The sequence below is a fragment of the Panicum virgatum genome, chromosome 4N, assembly GCF_016808335.1.
Source record: "Panicum virgatum strain AP13 chromosome 4N, P.virgatum_v5, whole genome shotgun sequence".
NCBI classification, from domain to species: domain Eukaryota; kingdom Viridiplantae; phylum Streptophyta; class Magnoliopsida; order Poales; family Poaceae; genus Panicum; species Panicum virgatum.
In genome coordinates, this window is record NC_053148.1 from 44,808,695 (window position 1) to 44,823,185 (window position 14,491).

The window sequence follows — 14,491 nt, forward strand, 5'->3', positions numbered from 1 at the left end:
TACTAGGCTACTTGTTAAGTGGAAACTTAGAGTAGACGTTCTGCATTTTCTTTATCTGCAATAAAAACTTTGGTGTGTTGCAGCCTGACAGAAAAATGGATATAAGAGACATGGCTATGCCAATTTCAGTGGCGCATGGTATTTGGTGGAAATTTTCAGTAACATACGTTCCTCACCCTCCATAAAAAAAGATGCATTTTTTCGTTCTTAACTAATGACGCTATATCCTTAAAAAAACTAATGATGTTGTACAAGCATACAAATGCAGGATGGCATGGTCCCTTCTATGGAAAAAAAGCTAAAAGAAGAAATAAATAGAAAGAAGACGTGGGTTTTTTTTTATCGTGAAAGAAGTCGTGGTTGATAACACGAACATCTATACTTTAGTAAAGAAAACCGAAAAACAGTCGTCGAGTCGTGCACCCATTACGGCAATACGGCGGCGAAAGCGGCCCACGGGAAGGGCGCCGCGCAACTGCCCTGCACATGACACGGTCACGCCCCGCGCCGTCAGCCCCTCGCGCGAGACGCGGCTGGCGGCGGCTCCCGCCTGCCCGCCCGCCCGCTCGCTTCCTTCGCTTCGATCCCGCTCGTCCCCGCGACGCAAACCCTTCTTATCCTCTCGCCCTCGGCCGTCGCGTCGCAGCCCAGCCACGTGAGGCTAGCGGCCCTAGCCCCCGCCCGGTCGCTTGCGCCGCGTCCCCTCGATAAATACCGAGGGTGCAAACGGCCCCGCTCTTCTTTCTCTTCTCCCCCTCTCGCTTTCCCTTCACGCTCGCCGGGAGGAAAGGCGGCCGGGGAGCGCGCGGCACGGCGGAGCGGTTCTCCGCGCCTGACGTTCTACTCTTGTTACGCCCTTCTCCGCCGGCGCCTCGCCCCCTCTCCCGGCGGTTCAGGTGAGTTCCTCTGTGGTTCCTCCTCCTGGCCTTGAGGACCGCCAATCTGGCGAACTAGCACCGGGTGGCGGCGGAGAAGAGGTCGCTAGCGGCCGCGCTTTTCCTAGGCGGCGTTCGTTTGCTGTAGATTAATCGCTGTGTTGTCGGAAGATCGAGGCGGTTCTTGGCTTAGGTTGGGCCAAGAGTCGTGTGTGGGGTGACTTCTGTAGATTAGTAGCATTGTTCATTTCCCAATCTTAGGGGTTCAAAATACGAGCTTTATTGCGTCGTTATGTGCTTCTGGGCCTCTGAGATAACTGGACCAATATTTCAGATGGGTGCCAATTGAGTTGGAGGGGGCTAAAGTTGAGTGCTAAATTTTCACACCTATCACTCATACGGTCTTGGCTAAACTTTAGCCTATCCTATTAGCACTCAGTTTTGGATACACTAGTGCTAAAGTTTAAGTACTTTTACCCATTAGCACTTGGATCCAAACAGACCACCGTTTATGTTTTGCTTTCTTTCTTACAAGCTGGGTACTTTCATGGGGGAAAGGAAGTGAATTTGCATAAATACTTCGTTTTCCCTTGGGGTAGAATGCCTAATGTGTTCTAAAAGTAATTTTTCTATCTTTGTGGATGCGAGAAGTTTCAGCAGTAATGATTCTGGGTCTCTGTTTGAAAGATGCTGAATATATCAAATGCAAACTCTGCCATTGATACTCGGAATACTTGAATCCTGCTTCTGGATAGAAGACCTGGGTCATCATTATTTCTTTTGTTGATGGGTATTTGATATTGGGTGCCAATATGCCAAGGCGCTTGTTTACCGTTGACTTGTACTTAATTGTGCAGTGGCTTCGATTTTTGAAGGAGCCTATTTCCTGTTCCTGTCATGGGTTTGGAACATTTGATGAATTCAGCTAATCCTTCATCAGGTTCTACCTGTGATTCTCTGTACATAATAATATAGCTTCAGCATGGAGGAAACCATGAAACTGTGACTGACATACCATCTTATGAAAAGGTTTCGCATTTTACGGAAATGAAGCAATGGAGGAAATGAAAAGGCTACAGGGTCTGAGAGCAGAAACACTGAAGGAACCCTGCCAAAGCCCAGAAAGTAGAGATGGAGCGATCAGATGTCCAATTCCGTGTAAAAGCAGCAGGTATGGTCCAGCCCTCTGATCTGATCCATCTGGAAGTTGTGGTACTTGCGATCGTAAAAGCTGAGTTTCAACATTCTGATGTTTAATCGTGTCGTGATTCTTTTTTCATGACTCAGGTGGTATAGGGATCGTGAGTTGAGAGCTGCACAAGATCTTTCTGATTTCATTCTGAGCAAGGTTTGTTACTCTACAGTTCTTTCTTAGTACTACTATATGATGCCTTTTCAAATGTCCTTCCACTTTTCTATTCATACTATCGTCTTTAGCAAGCTTTCCTTTCTTTTTTCTCTATCGGTTTTGAGTTGGTTTTGGAGTAAATTTCTAGCATGGGTAAATATAAAGTGCCACCCTTTACATGGAACCAAAGTTCCAAAACATCTTGATATTATTCTAAAAAAATACTCGACCAGGGGGAGAGACGTTCCCCTGATTGTCATCTTAAGAAGCTTGTGTCGTGACTCGAACCCGGGCTGGCTCAGCGAACCGCTTCTCTGACATGTCTGGCTGACCAGTTGCACCGTGAGAGTGTTGGCAACCGTCTTGATATTCTAAGCTAGAAGGTTTCACAATCTGCAGGCTTCACCTCCGTACTTCATGGGGTCTCCACCAGTTCGTGCAACCAATCCTCTTGTTCATGATGCCCAATTCTGTGCATGGAAGGTGCAAGGTGTTGATCAGTCTATAGGGATTCCTATACCGACCAAGGGCTACAATGCTCGCTACTGTGCAACAAAAGGATCTATTACGAAGGCTTGAAGCTATATTTATCAGTTTCATGGCCTCCCAGTGACGTAGTTGTAACTCTGCTTCTCCCAGCAAGGCTAACTTGTACATAGAGTCATCGTGCCTTTTGAAGGTGTGAAATGCCTCATCTGAGTGTTTAGAGTATGTCATCGGAAGTGTTGTAAATATCTTTTTGCTTAGCTTTTTTGGTTAATGGAGCTAGTTTTGTTGAATAAGCACTTGTAAACTTTGTTGAGAAATGAGGTAACCAGAATGAAAATGTTTGCCTTTCTTCAGTCTCTGTGTTGTAATGTGCTGGATGTGGTGTGTTTATGCCTTCTCATGCTCTGTGCTGGATGTGCTGAGTGCTGACAAACATTGCAAAACACAGAAGAATCCTCCAATGAACTTTTGCATAAGGCCATAGAGAAATTCGTGCATCCTCAATCTCCAACCAACTATGTTAATTTACTTCATCTCCTTCTGTACATGTTGTTCGGCCTTCTCTGCTGGTTGAACTGCTGATCTTTTTTCTGATTTCCACCATCGAACTTCAGTGGGACGATCTGCCTAATGTATGACGCCCCTGGGAAGTTTCTTCTTTCCTTCGCCAGCGACCGGAGTTCTGGTAACCAGTATGAGACGTACTCCCCTTCAGGATCGTACGTTTTGGCCTGCAGAAGGATGTTCACGCACGGTCACTGACAGATGATTGAGGTATGACTAGTATTGCTATGATTATAAACAAGCATGTTGTAAAAACATCTTGGTCAGTGGGTGCAGAAAACCTACAATTGCATACGAGTGTCAACATTAGCTAATTTACCTATTCGTTACAGTAGTCTGATTTTCTGGGTAAGAGTTCAGTCTGGTCAAAGAAGTATTTCAGATTTAATTTGTTAAGTCTGGATTATTGATGCTTACTTGCTTTGGGATACTGAAGTATCGATCTTCTCGTGGATCATTGCCAACTCCTGTCAGAGTACAGCAATAAAATTTGTCAGTAGAATATGTTTCTTTGCTTATACTGTTCTATCCAGATTTTAGTAATATTGGGTACTTGTAAAAGACTGGACCAACCTGCTCCATATGTCCAGTTACCATAATTTGAAGATGGGTCATAATCCAATAAACATGTCTCGAACCATTCTGCTCCCATTCTCCAATCGATACCCATATCTCGGACAAGAAATGAGCAGACAATCTACATAGAAGCAATGGTAGAGATGAATAATTCAGAACTTGTGGCCCACAAAATTAGCTCCTCAGCAGGCAGTTGCCTGCTTATGTGCTGAAGATTACCTGACGGCCACGGTTAGAAATGAAACCAGTGGCTGAAAGCTCCCTCATGTTGGCATCAATAAGAGGGTAGCTGTAAATTTGTTACCATGGCTGAATCAATAGGCATGATGAGTGATAGCTCAAGATGTTGAAACATTGAAAACAGTTGAGAAATATGGTACCCGGTTCGACCATCTCTCCAAGATTCAAACAATGCTTGGTCCTGACTCCATTTGGATACTACTTTCCTCGGACCTCCTACAACAACAATTTGCAGCAGGAATGCAGTATTCTAAGTTTCACGATCCAAATGGAAATATTTAATTTTTCCAATGAAATAGTTGTACATTCTTTTCATTATAAAAGTTTTAGAAGACCCTTTTATACAAAATCTAAGGACAAGGGAGACAGTATCATCTTTAGTCCTTACCTAGGTGGAAAATGGAGTTCCCATATTTTGCTGATAGAAATCTGAAGTAGTCTCTCCATATCAACTCAAACAAAACCCTGAAGCCATTCACATATCAGAAAAATGAGCCCAGTATAAATGAATAACAACGTGCCTGAACAAGTTTAGCATGAAACTAGAATGTAAACATAAGAAATTTGATTTCATGAGCAATTTATCTGGAACTTGAGCCTGGTAACAGTAAAACTTATAAGGCACACTAACCAGTATGTAGAATCATTTGCTACTCTTTGCTTCTCATATCTCTTCACCTGCACCATGGAAGGACACAACATGTTGCATTATGCAAAGCTAACGATCTCTGCAGTCAATCATGAATTCTTTACCTCTTCGAAAATATAACGTGGCGAAAGACTGCCAGAAGCAAGCCAAGGAGAGAATTTTGTGGAGTAATCTGGACCTAACATGCCATTCCTGGTCTCTTTGTAGACTTTCAGCTGATCCGTCTTCCAGAAGTATTCATGGATTCTTCCGAGAGCTGCATTCTCTCCTCCTTTGAAATGCATTCCCTTCTCGGACTGCAGAGAGGAGGAAACAGTACTGAACAAAATTAGAAAATTGGAACTAGTGAAGTTTCTGCCGGAAGCACAACTGGCTTCAACTAAACCTGCCTTTGTGACACTCAGGCCTAGCGACTCCAGTGTTGGTATTGCCCCCCACCCTCCAATCTCATCTAGGCCGGAACTAGGGGGCGGCCCAAGCGATGGCGGCAACTTGCTGCAATTCCTAACCGAGGACTTCGATTCAACCGCCTGGTAAAAATCGTTGCTCCAACATCAACCCATCACTCCTGGAAAACAGCCTAGAATTTGCAAAAGAGAATCCCTACCTTTCTGAACTGTGTGTACACGTCAGGCAAGTTGTTCACAGTGAAAGGGAGGTCATCAATATGGTACATTGTTGCTCCCCAGATGAGCTGCAGCTTGGGGTTCGGAGATTTCTTCTGGCCAGATGTTCCTCCTTGAGTAATCTGAATTTGCTCTAGGCCTTTGCTCACGAGGCACTCGACGAGGAGCTCCTCACTGCAGGTTTCCTTTTGAGCATAAACCTGGAGACACACCACTTACTGACTTATTCTTTGCTTCCTACCATGAATCCACTACCCCATGATCTAGAATTCAATATCAAGCTGTTCTAGAGTTTTCAGTGACAGAATTGTGCAGATGAACCTACAGTATGTGCACTGACAGCCTTTGCAATCGAAGGAAGGATCTCTTCAGGCTTGCCGGTGCGAACTAGTAAATCGAGACCCTTTTTCTTCAAATTATACTTCAGATCTCCCAGACACTCTATCAAGAACTGTGCCCTCAATGCTGAGCAGGTGATTGGATTTCACCGGAAAAACAAACAAATACAGATAATAAATCAGCAAGATTTCCCAATCAGAACTGCTTTCATTTTGCTCTGATGCCAAGAAATCATCAAACTCCTTATCGTTCTCGAGTCTCAACTCTCAAATGCAGCAGCAACCAACAACATGCAGGATTGATCGGTCCTCACCTCCAGTCTTGGGGAACCCGAAGTAGTGCGTGCTCCCCTGGAAGACCCGAGGATCAACGCAGAACACCGGCAGGACCGCCTCGGACGCCGCCCACGCGCGCACCAGCGCCTCGTTGTCGAGGACCCGGAGGTCGTTCCTGAACCACACTACGGCCACCCCGGCCCCGCCTCTCCTCAAGCTCGGCGACGTATGCCTCTGGAAGGCCTCGTCAGCCACTGCGCCGGTCTCGTCGGCGCTGAGAGAAGGCACCGGCACCGCCGCACCGCGCACCTGCCGGGACGAGGAGCTTGAGGCGGCGGCGCTCATGGCGAGGAAACGGAGGCTGGCTGGTGGATTGGGGTGCAGCAGGAATCGGCGGCAGAGAGGGGAGGAGGCGGAAGAGGAAGAAAGGAAGTGGAGACGCATTTCTTGGACCGAGGATTTGAAAGTCTTGAGAATTTAGGAGGCGGTTTGCGAAATGGAAGGGGAAGGTGGAGGGAGGAGCGGGAGTGGTGCCACGTGTACGCACTTGAGTGGTGCAACGTGGCTGGATGTGGACCCGTAGAAATAGGTCGTGGATTTTGTGGGCCAGGACAGAATTATGACAGGTGGACCAAAATGTCAGAACATTATCTAGGAGATGGGAATTATCTCTAAGGTACCGTTTGGATGTTGGCATTGGAGGTCGGAATTGAGAATTGGAATTGCATACGACGAATACCGCTGTTTGGATGTCCGTGGAATTGAGATTTGGTATTGAGGAGCCAATACCACGGAATCGATCGATAGCTAAAATAGCCCTTCATCAAAACCGAGCCATGCCCCTCCATATTGGGAGGAGTCGCTCAGACTCCGCCATAGCCGTCGCCATTCCCTCCACCGGCGGCGGTGAGTCCAGCAAGCCGCGCCGCCCTCTCCTCCCTCCGCCGTTGAGGCTGCGCCGTCCTCTGCTCCCTCCGCCGGTGAGGCGCGCGGCCCTCTGCTCCCTCCGGCGGTGAGCCGTGCCTCCTGCTCCTTCCCTCCACCGTCTCTCGCCGCCGCGGTCCTCCATCTCCGCCGCCGCGGCCCTCCATCTCCGCCGCCGCGGTCCTCCACTTCTTCCCGTCCGGTGAGCCGCGCCGCCCTCTGCTCCCTCCGCCGAGGCGCGCCGCCCTCCCCCTCCCCACTACGCCGGCGGGCCGCGCCGCCCCCATCCTCCCTCCCTTGGTGGGCCGTGCCGCCCCGTCCTCCCTCCCCCCGACGACTTGTGCCGCCCCCGTCCTGCCTTGCTCCTCGATTCCCTCTAGCAATTTCATCTGCATCCAAACAATGACTTTGGTATTGTAATCCAATACCAATACTAGTCTGATTTGGCATTGAAATTAATTCAATGCCAAGGGCTCCAATATCGACATCCAAACGGAGCCTAATTAAATTCTAGGTATTTTGATTTCATAAGCAGCAGGGGCAATGAGCCTTTCTGTGGGCCACGATAGAATTATGACAGGTGGAACTAGATGTCAGAATATTGTCACGGAGATGGGAATTATCTCTAATTAAATTGTACGTAGTTATTTTGATTTCATTAGAAGTAGAGGCAATGTGCCTTTTTTTAATCTCGTATTAGTCACGATAATAGGGATTTGAATTTGTATATGAAAATCTGATTGCAAACTTGCAAAGTAACAACTAAGATAGTACAGTCAATCCATAGTGATAGATTAACCTTTTGGTAACAAAAGAAAAATTATAAAGTTATGTGGAAGTTCTCTAGCTGTCACTTTGCGTCTACAAAGAATGGATCATATAATGACAGTATGACAAAAAATCTCTTCTCCAGGAGTCAGGAACAAATGAGGGAGGAGAGGGGGGGGGGGGGGGGGGGGTTTGCTAATTATAACACACATAGAACACAATAAATTACTATGAGGGCCGTGTCATTCTATGAACATAGCTGTGGCCCTTCCCTGGGACAGAGAGCTCCAAGTCGTCACTGTTGATGCAGTGGCAATCGGTGTCTTTTGGCTCCGATCCTTGTTAAGAAGTATAGACCTCACAATTTACATAAACATGGAAAAAGCTTGTCGAATTTGAGGCTTCAACCAGACCATATGCCCAAGGCAAAGAATTAGGTTGGGCTTAAACAGATGTATAGCTGGTGAATAGCTTCAGTAGGTTGTCAAGTGCTTCAGGATTAAACTTCCTAGCGAAAAGATAACATGGTCTCTTTGATCCATTCCACAAACACGGTTTCTGCATCACAAGTTTCTGCAATAGAAAAAATAAATTAACACACCGGCATTCAACTATTGTTAAGATGCACTGAATCTGGAAATTTTATTGTTTCATGGATGTGAAATACAATTCAGGAGTTTGCCTAATCCATGATGAAGTTCATGAATAATTTCTTCATCTATTGTTCGTCAAAACTCAGAAATAAAAACAGCTACAAATTGTTGTGTTTACCTTCTCATCACTTGTTACATGGAAGTTCTCATCAATTGCCTGTACAACAGTAATGCGCATTGGGGAATGGATATTAATATCATGTGCAAGATGAGAAAAACTCAAACAGCTAGGAAAAACATACCGTTATATTCTTTAAGAGATCATAGGTGACATCTGCAGCGCTATATGACCTTGGATGCCATTTTCCCTCAGACCAATCCACATGTGTAACTGACCAATTAGAGATTCCACCAGGATCTACCATCTGAAGTTATGGACATGAATTAAGCAAGCAACCTAAAGAAATAAAAGCTGGATGTCACTTTTATAGATAGCGAATACTGACATTGAACAGGGTTGGCAGATAATGCTCATCTGCAATACAGTTGCGCCCCTCAGCTGGCTGCAGATTTCAGGAGAAAGGTAATTTCCTTAGCAAAAAGAATTGAGTTCACTAGGAAAGTATTTGTGAAACTGTAAAAGGTGAAAATAATGACGATAGGTTCAGACTTGAGAAATGGTGACTCGAACATATGGACCCTTTTAGATTGTTATGAGGAACTTTGCAATGAAATTCACACATTTATCTTTGTCCCTGTACATATTCAACTATTTGCTTCAGTTTCTTCAACCTTAGTTTTTGAAGTTCATTTTACTTCATTACAAATAAGGTGTTTTGTGAGTTCTGGATGTTTTTATAATGCTAGTATCTTATCCAAACAGAGTTTCCAAATTTCTTACTGAAACTAAAACAACACTGGACTTCATATCATAAATACATTTTGTATATCAAGTTATGGTTGTATACTTGTATTGTATGCATATTTCCTACCTTATCATTTGGTATCTAGTTCCGTTCTATTAATCAAAGATAACAACTCCAAAAATATACCTTGCAATATAGCTTGAACTTCTTGTAGTACAGGCTGTCCGCCAGAATCATTAAAGCGTGTCTCCGCGTAACTGCAAACCACTACAACAAGAACAGCAATTTACACAAGAAACAATTAAGATTAGATTCGGTAGTCAACAACCAAATTCTAAACATGTCAGTTTATGCCATGTAATTTCCTTGACAAATGATATACTACTAAATAATGAATTTGGTAGCAGCAAGTATTCCATGTACTAACAAACCACTATAGAGAATAACCATACCTGGGCACCCTTTCTAAAGTCCCTCTCGTCAATTTCGGGAAACATCTCAATAGAATACCTTCCAGTGCCATGTGGACCTGGATCCTTGAAACTTAAATATTGAAAACAAAGGCAGACAAGAATCGAAGTGAGTGGATATATGAACATGTTCAAGAAATAAAAAAAAGTAAAAAAAAACATTCTCATTTTTTTTTTCAAATTGCCTCTCTTAATACAAAGATACGCAGCTCTCTTGCGCGTTCGAGAAAAAAAAATTCAAATTGATTTTTGAAATATAAGTTCCAGTGTTCTTACCAATCAATGAAGCTAATGTTCGTTCCCATCAGGTAATTATACACATAATCAAATGAATGCAGTGGAACACAGCTGTAAAATAAAGTAAAGATGGCTCAATAATAAAGAACAAAGGATCAAAATGCAATCATCATAATCAGAGACAGTACCTGTCAGAGAGCAAGACAAAAAATTGATTATCAACATCTTCCAGAGCATTCGCTAGTAATCTCTTCTCAGCATCAATCATTGAAATCAATCCCCAAACTACCTGAATAATAAATACATGCTATGCTCAAATTCAACAGCCACAAAATTATAACACAAAGCAGTACTATAGTCCATTAGCGGAGAAGAATCCAACTGAAGATACTCATGGACAAGGACAAGAATCCCTTCAATTTGCAAGCTTTGGATTCAACAGTTAACATTAGTATTCTCAAATCTCAGTACAAAAAGCTTGTAGTGATCTTGTTAGGATTTGTTGTGGACGCCTTCCTAGGAGCTGATGTTCCCGTGCCGTCGATCTGCTTGGACTGGAGGGTGGGTAACAATGTTGAGGGAAGACTGGAATAGTTCTGGGTCTTGTGTGTGTGACATCCGCTGTGTTGGCCTCAACGACCAACAGCAGCTTGTCGCCGATGGCTTGATGGTGGTTGGGGATGGCGGTGGTGGGAGGTTGGCACATGATCTTGAAGAACTCTGATACCAGATGATGTGGGATTTGAATTTGGGAGAGAAGTAGGCGAGACAGAGCAAGGATAAATGTACTCTCCCTCGAAGGGAGACTCTGCATTAGGTTTAATTCTTGCTTGATTTCCCTGATCAGCATCCCCTCATATATATAGGGATGGTACATGTTACACATCCTTCAAGCTTACAACTCATCTTATCTTCTAAGAAACCGAGCTAAGCAATCCTAACCAAATACTAATCTTGTCCAACAAACTGAACAAGCTTCAAACTCTATATCTAAGCCAAAATAAGTAATCTGAGAGGGAGGGAGAGGGAGGGTCCAGGCAACCCTGATAAAGGATATATCTTAAGACAGTTAAATCCAAATGTACGGCCTGTACATGGAGTGAAAGAGCAAAAAGTTGGTGGTCTCATGTAAGTCAGGGTAAAATTTATATGACGCGTAGCAACGCACAGGCACAGTGCTAGTCTAAGCAAAGACAACTAATCTGAGAGGGGGGGGGGGGGGGGGGGGGGGGGAGAGGGAGGGTCCAGGCAACCCTGATAAAGGATATATCTTAAGACAGTTAAATCCAAATGTATGAAACACAGATAAAAAATATTACCGCGTCACTGTGAATATCCCGACCAGCAAACAAAGAACTAGTATGAACAGGCTTTTCACGTGATGCATGCACATAGATGGAGTATCTTCCCTCGTGACCCTGTTTAGAGAAGTCAGAGTGATTCAATTTTATATAAAGCTAAAATAATAAATTATATAAGAGATAGGAATTATCACTACAGACTAGTACTTATTAGCAATAAATATTACCGGCTTGGTAACAATAAGGTGAAAACATACTTAACCTATCTATACAGATAAAATAAATAGATTCTTCAACACGTAATGCTAAAAGACGCATGAGAATCCTATGCTATCAGCATAAGCACACACAAAAAAAGAGAGCAACATCTATCATTCTAGACTTCTAATTGTAGCACAACTGGGCAGTTTTACGGCTATCTAACATAGTCTAATAGGGGAATCGACATATTTAAAAATTCATTCTCACATTTGGACCAAAGGCAGTTGGCCTGCAGAGAGCAAGCATATGTCTGCTGGGGACACTGACTTTACAGTTTACACAGACAAGTTCAAGATTCAGCATAGCTGTCTAAAGCGGATACCATGGTGATTCAAGTATTCAACCCTACTGCTAATATCTACCTCCTCTCCAGAAAAAAAAACAAAAGCATTCCTATGGAACCAATATTTTAATAATACCACAGTCTTTACTCATTATAATAATAAACATTAAAAAACAAGGAAGTAACCCACTAAATTATTTCTATGGACGCAACCTGGGTGTCTACATATCTACAATTGGAAGGCTTATGACGCCTTCCAGTTAAAGGAAGCACAAAGATCCTAGAAAGAATTATACTCCTGAAGTGGCACAAAGACATCAAGTACATTTGGACCAACCTGTAAAAACTTCTCCCACAAACTCTCGAAGGGTAATGAACCAGGTGTCAAGAACATAAGGGCGATCTTTGGATTTTTTGACACAGGCATGGGCATCGAAAGGATATCCCTAATGACTACAGATGAAATAATCTCCTCATCAGTCCGCTCCCGCTGGCCCATGGAAGGGAGCCAATCCTTAAAAGGTGTACATACGCTTGAAGCAAAGAGGTAGCACTTAGAGTAGCGCCGTGGTGGGAAGACATAAGTCCCAATCAACACGACACAAACCATCGACAAGAGCACAATTATCCACATGGGCTTCTTGGCTGCAGCCCGATGACGCTGAGGCATCATGACAGTCATATCCTTGCCACCCCACTGTACACTTGTGGAGCTTCTATCTCCTCACCATCCTCAGATCATCTAAAGCTCTTTTGTCACCATCGAACTCCAGTAATCCAACAGCTACTACAGGGCCTGATGAAATTTCAGGTGAAGGATCTTTTCTGCAGTTGCAATACACGACAAGCACAGCATTAGTACATTAGCCCATCCAAATGATTCAAAAAAACAACCAAGAATGCTCCTACATGCTTTTTATTGTGGCATATTCAAGTCAGTCACCAAGATTTGCCCCTACGATTCTACAAACAAGCACTCCACCCCAGTAACCTGATGGTTGTTCTAGTACAATTTCCAATGCACTAACTAGTATGGATCAGCAGTGATCTGTTCTGAAATTGCGATGCGAGCTACTAAGATTGAATGGGCACCACTAATCCAAAGCCCTGAAAGATGCAGGCTTTCCAAGTTGGTCGAGCAATTCAGCAATTATGTCGAGGTAGGGGAACTACAAAGTCTAAATCAGGTTATTTACACAAAAAGACAGAGGGCGAGTCCACGGCGGCGGCTGGCGAAAAGTCAAGCTCTGACCAAACGAAACCACCGCATCCCAATCGCATTACCGGCTCGATCCAGTAAGCGCCCAGCCCCCGCCCACAACTACCAAAGCAAGCCAAATCACAAAGCCAGCACCGGAATTCGCTCGTAAATTCACGTAAAAACCGAAGCTTTACGCCCAGAACAGCAAGAAGAAATGCCAAACAGCACGGAAGCCGTCATCTTTCCAGCAGCGGAACCCAATGCCAGGAGCGGCCGAGCAGGGGCAACAGAGAGAAACGCGGCACGAATGGCACAGAGTCGATACCTGATTGGAGAGAGAGCGAAGACACGAGCGCCGCTTGGGGGTCCACCACCGGGAGCTCGCTGCCTCCGGCCGCCGGGGATCTGGAGCCTGCGGAGATCGATCGGATTTGGAGGCGCCGGTGGAGGCGGAGCTGAAGCGACCGAGGCCACGAGGGAGTGGTATAAAGAAAAGGATTAGTTAAGCTAGAATTGGCACTAGCTGTTATGCTCAACGGGTTGGCTGGGGTAGAGGTGGAAGCTGGCTGGCTGCCTGGCTCTTGCCGCTTGCTTTGCTTGCGGAGATGTGATGGGTTTCCAATTGGAGGCTGGCAGGAAGAAGAGAGGAGGGGAAGCATGGGGGTTGGGAAATTTTGGATTAAGTAACCGCCTGGGCGTGTGCTTTTGCGCCTGGGACCCCGTAAACTTTCTCTTTTTTTGAGCTCCCGTGGGGGTTAGAATTATCCCTCTTCTCATGTGATCCAGGACTTCCAGATTTGGGATTTGTTTAATCCGTGCATTGAATCCCGAGACATGTCGTAGAAGTATTTCACTGTAAATTATTAGGGTTATTATTGGATGAGAAAAAATTACATGTTCCGAGAAAGGTGAATTTATCTAATTTTTCGGACATATTTGCTAATTGTCACGGTAGAAATCCATAAGTAGAAGTTTTTTCTCTGTGCCCAAACTATTCATATATTTGTGTAATCATAGGATAAGACGGTCTCTTTGAGAGGCTTGGTATTCCACTTGTGCTTGTCTGCTTGAGGTTGTTCCTGATAAACCGAGGATAATATCCTCGTCCTGCAACAAATGAATGTTTTCACCTTTCTCCAGAAGAATGTTATCCTCAAATTGTACTTGAAAACTTTCCCCAGGGTCCAAAAGAGGAATACCGTTGCTTGAATACTCTTCTCTGCCGGTACCTTGGGTACAAAAGCAAGTACACATCCATGTGAATACCAAAAACCGCAGACACCGGAGAATATTCGCACGCCGCCAAGAAAAAGAACCTTTGACCATTAGCAGAAAAAGGGGAAAATCCCTGGATCTACCTACGGAGTAGTAGTAGTAGCAACTTGAACACCACCACCACCACCCCCTCCCACCCCCACACACACACCCCAAAAAAATGGCAAAATAACCACTTTAATCCTTCAACTTTACTCCAAAGATTAAGTTGGTCCCTCAACTTTCAAAAAGACCAATTTGATCCCCCAACTTTTATTTTTAGGCCAAATTTGTCCCTATATTGATGTGATGCTCCATAATACCATGAGATAAAGGTGAAAAGTCATTTGTA

At 44.4% G+C, this 14,491-nt stretch overlaps 3 protein-coding genes across 3 annotated transcripts; 1 reads left to right on the forward strand and 2 right to left on the reverse strand.

Annotated features, from left to right (window-relative positions):
- The first annotated feature begins 656 nt into the window (after nucleotides 1-656).
- Nucleotides 657-3,065, forward strand: LOC120671515. The gene is made up of 5 exons (XM_039951871.1): nucleotides 657-896; nucleotides 1,733-1,815; nucleotides 1,905-2,046; nucleotides 2,163-2,223; nucleotides 2,623-3,065. The coding sequence occupies exons 2-5, from the start codon at nucleotides 1,773-1,775 to the stop codon at nucleotides 2,800-2,802; spliced, it is 426 nt and encodes a 141-aa protein (XP_039807805.1). The 5' UTR covers nucleotides 657-896; nucleotides 1,733-1,772; the 3' UTR covers nucleotides 2,803-3,065.
- On the reverse strand, nucleotides 2,327-6,453 carry LOC120671512 (cryptochrome DASH, chloroplastic/mitochondrial-like). Its single transcript, XM_039951869.1, has 12 exons — nucleotides 6,020-6,453; nucleotides 5,693-5,832; nucleotides 5,349-5,567; nucleotides 5,131-5,271; nucleotides 4,846-5,037; nucleotides 4,724-4,770; nucleotides 4,481-4,557; nucleotides 4,233-4,308; nucleotides 4,072-4,141; nucleotides 3,850-3,973; nucleotides 3,694-3,743; nucleotides 2,327-3,443 (listed from the first exon to the last, which is right to left on the reverse strand). The coding sequence occupies exons 1-12, from the start codon at nucleotides 6,423-6,425 to the stop codon at nucleotides 3,243-3,245; spliced, it is 1,743 nt and encodes a 580-aa protein (XP_039807803.1). The 5' UTR covers nucleotides 6,426-6,453; the 3' UTR covers nucleotides 2,327-3,242.
- A 1,242-nt stretch (nucleotides 6,454-7,695) lies between these two features.
- On the reverse strand, nucleotides 7,696-13,541 carry LOC120671514 (glycosyltransferase BC10-like). Its single transcript, XM_039951870.1, has 11 exons — nucleotides 13,211-13,541; nucleotides 12,022-12,509; nucleotides 11,159-11,257; nucleotides 10,028-10,128; nucleotides 9,879-9,950; nucleotides 9,585-9,675; nucleotides 9,319-9,399; nucleotides 8,773-8,829; nucleotides 8,569-8,691; nucleotides 8,445-8,483; nucleotides 7,696-8,246 (listed from the first exon to the last, which is right to left on the reverse strand). Exons 2-11 carry the CDS (start codon nucleotides 12,364-12,366, stop codon nucleotides 8,118-8,120), a joined length of 1,137 nt encoding a protein of 378 aa, XP_039807804.1. The 5' UTR covers nucleotides 12,367-12,509; nucleotides 13,211-13,541; the 3' UTR covers nucleotides 7,696-8,117.
- Nucleotides 13,542-14,491: the final 950 nt, after the last annotated feature.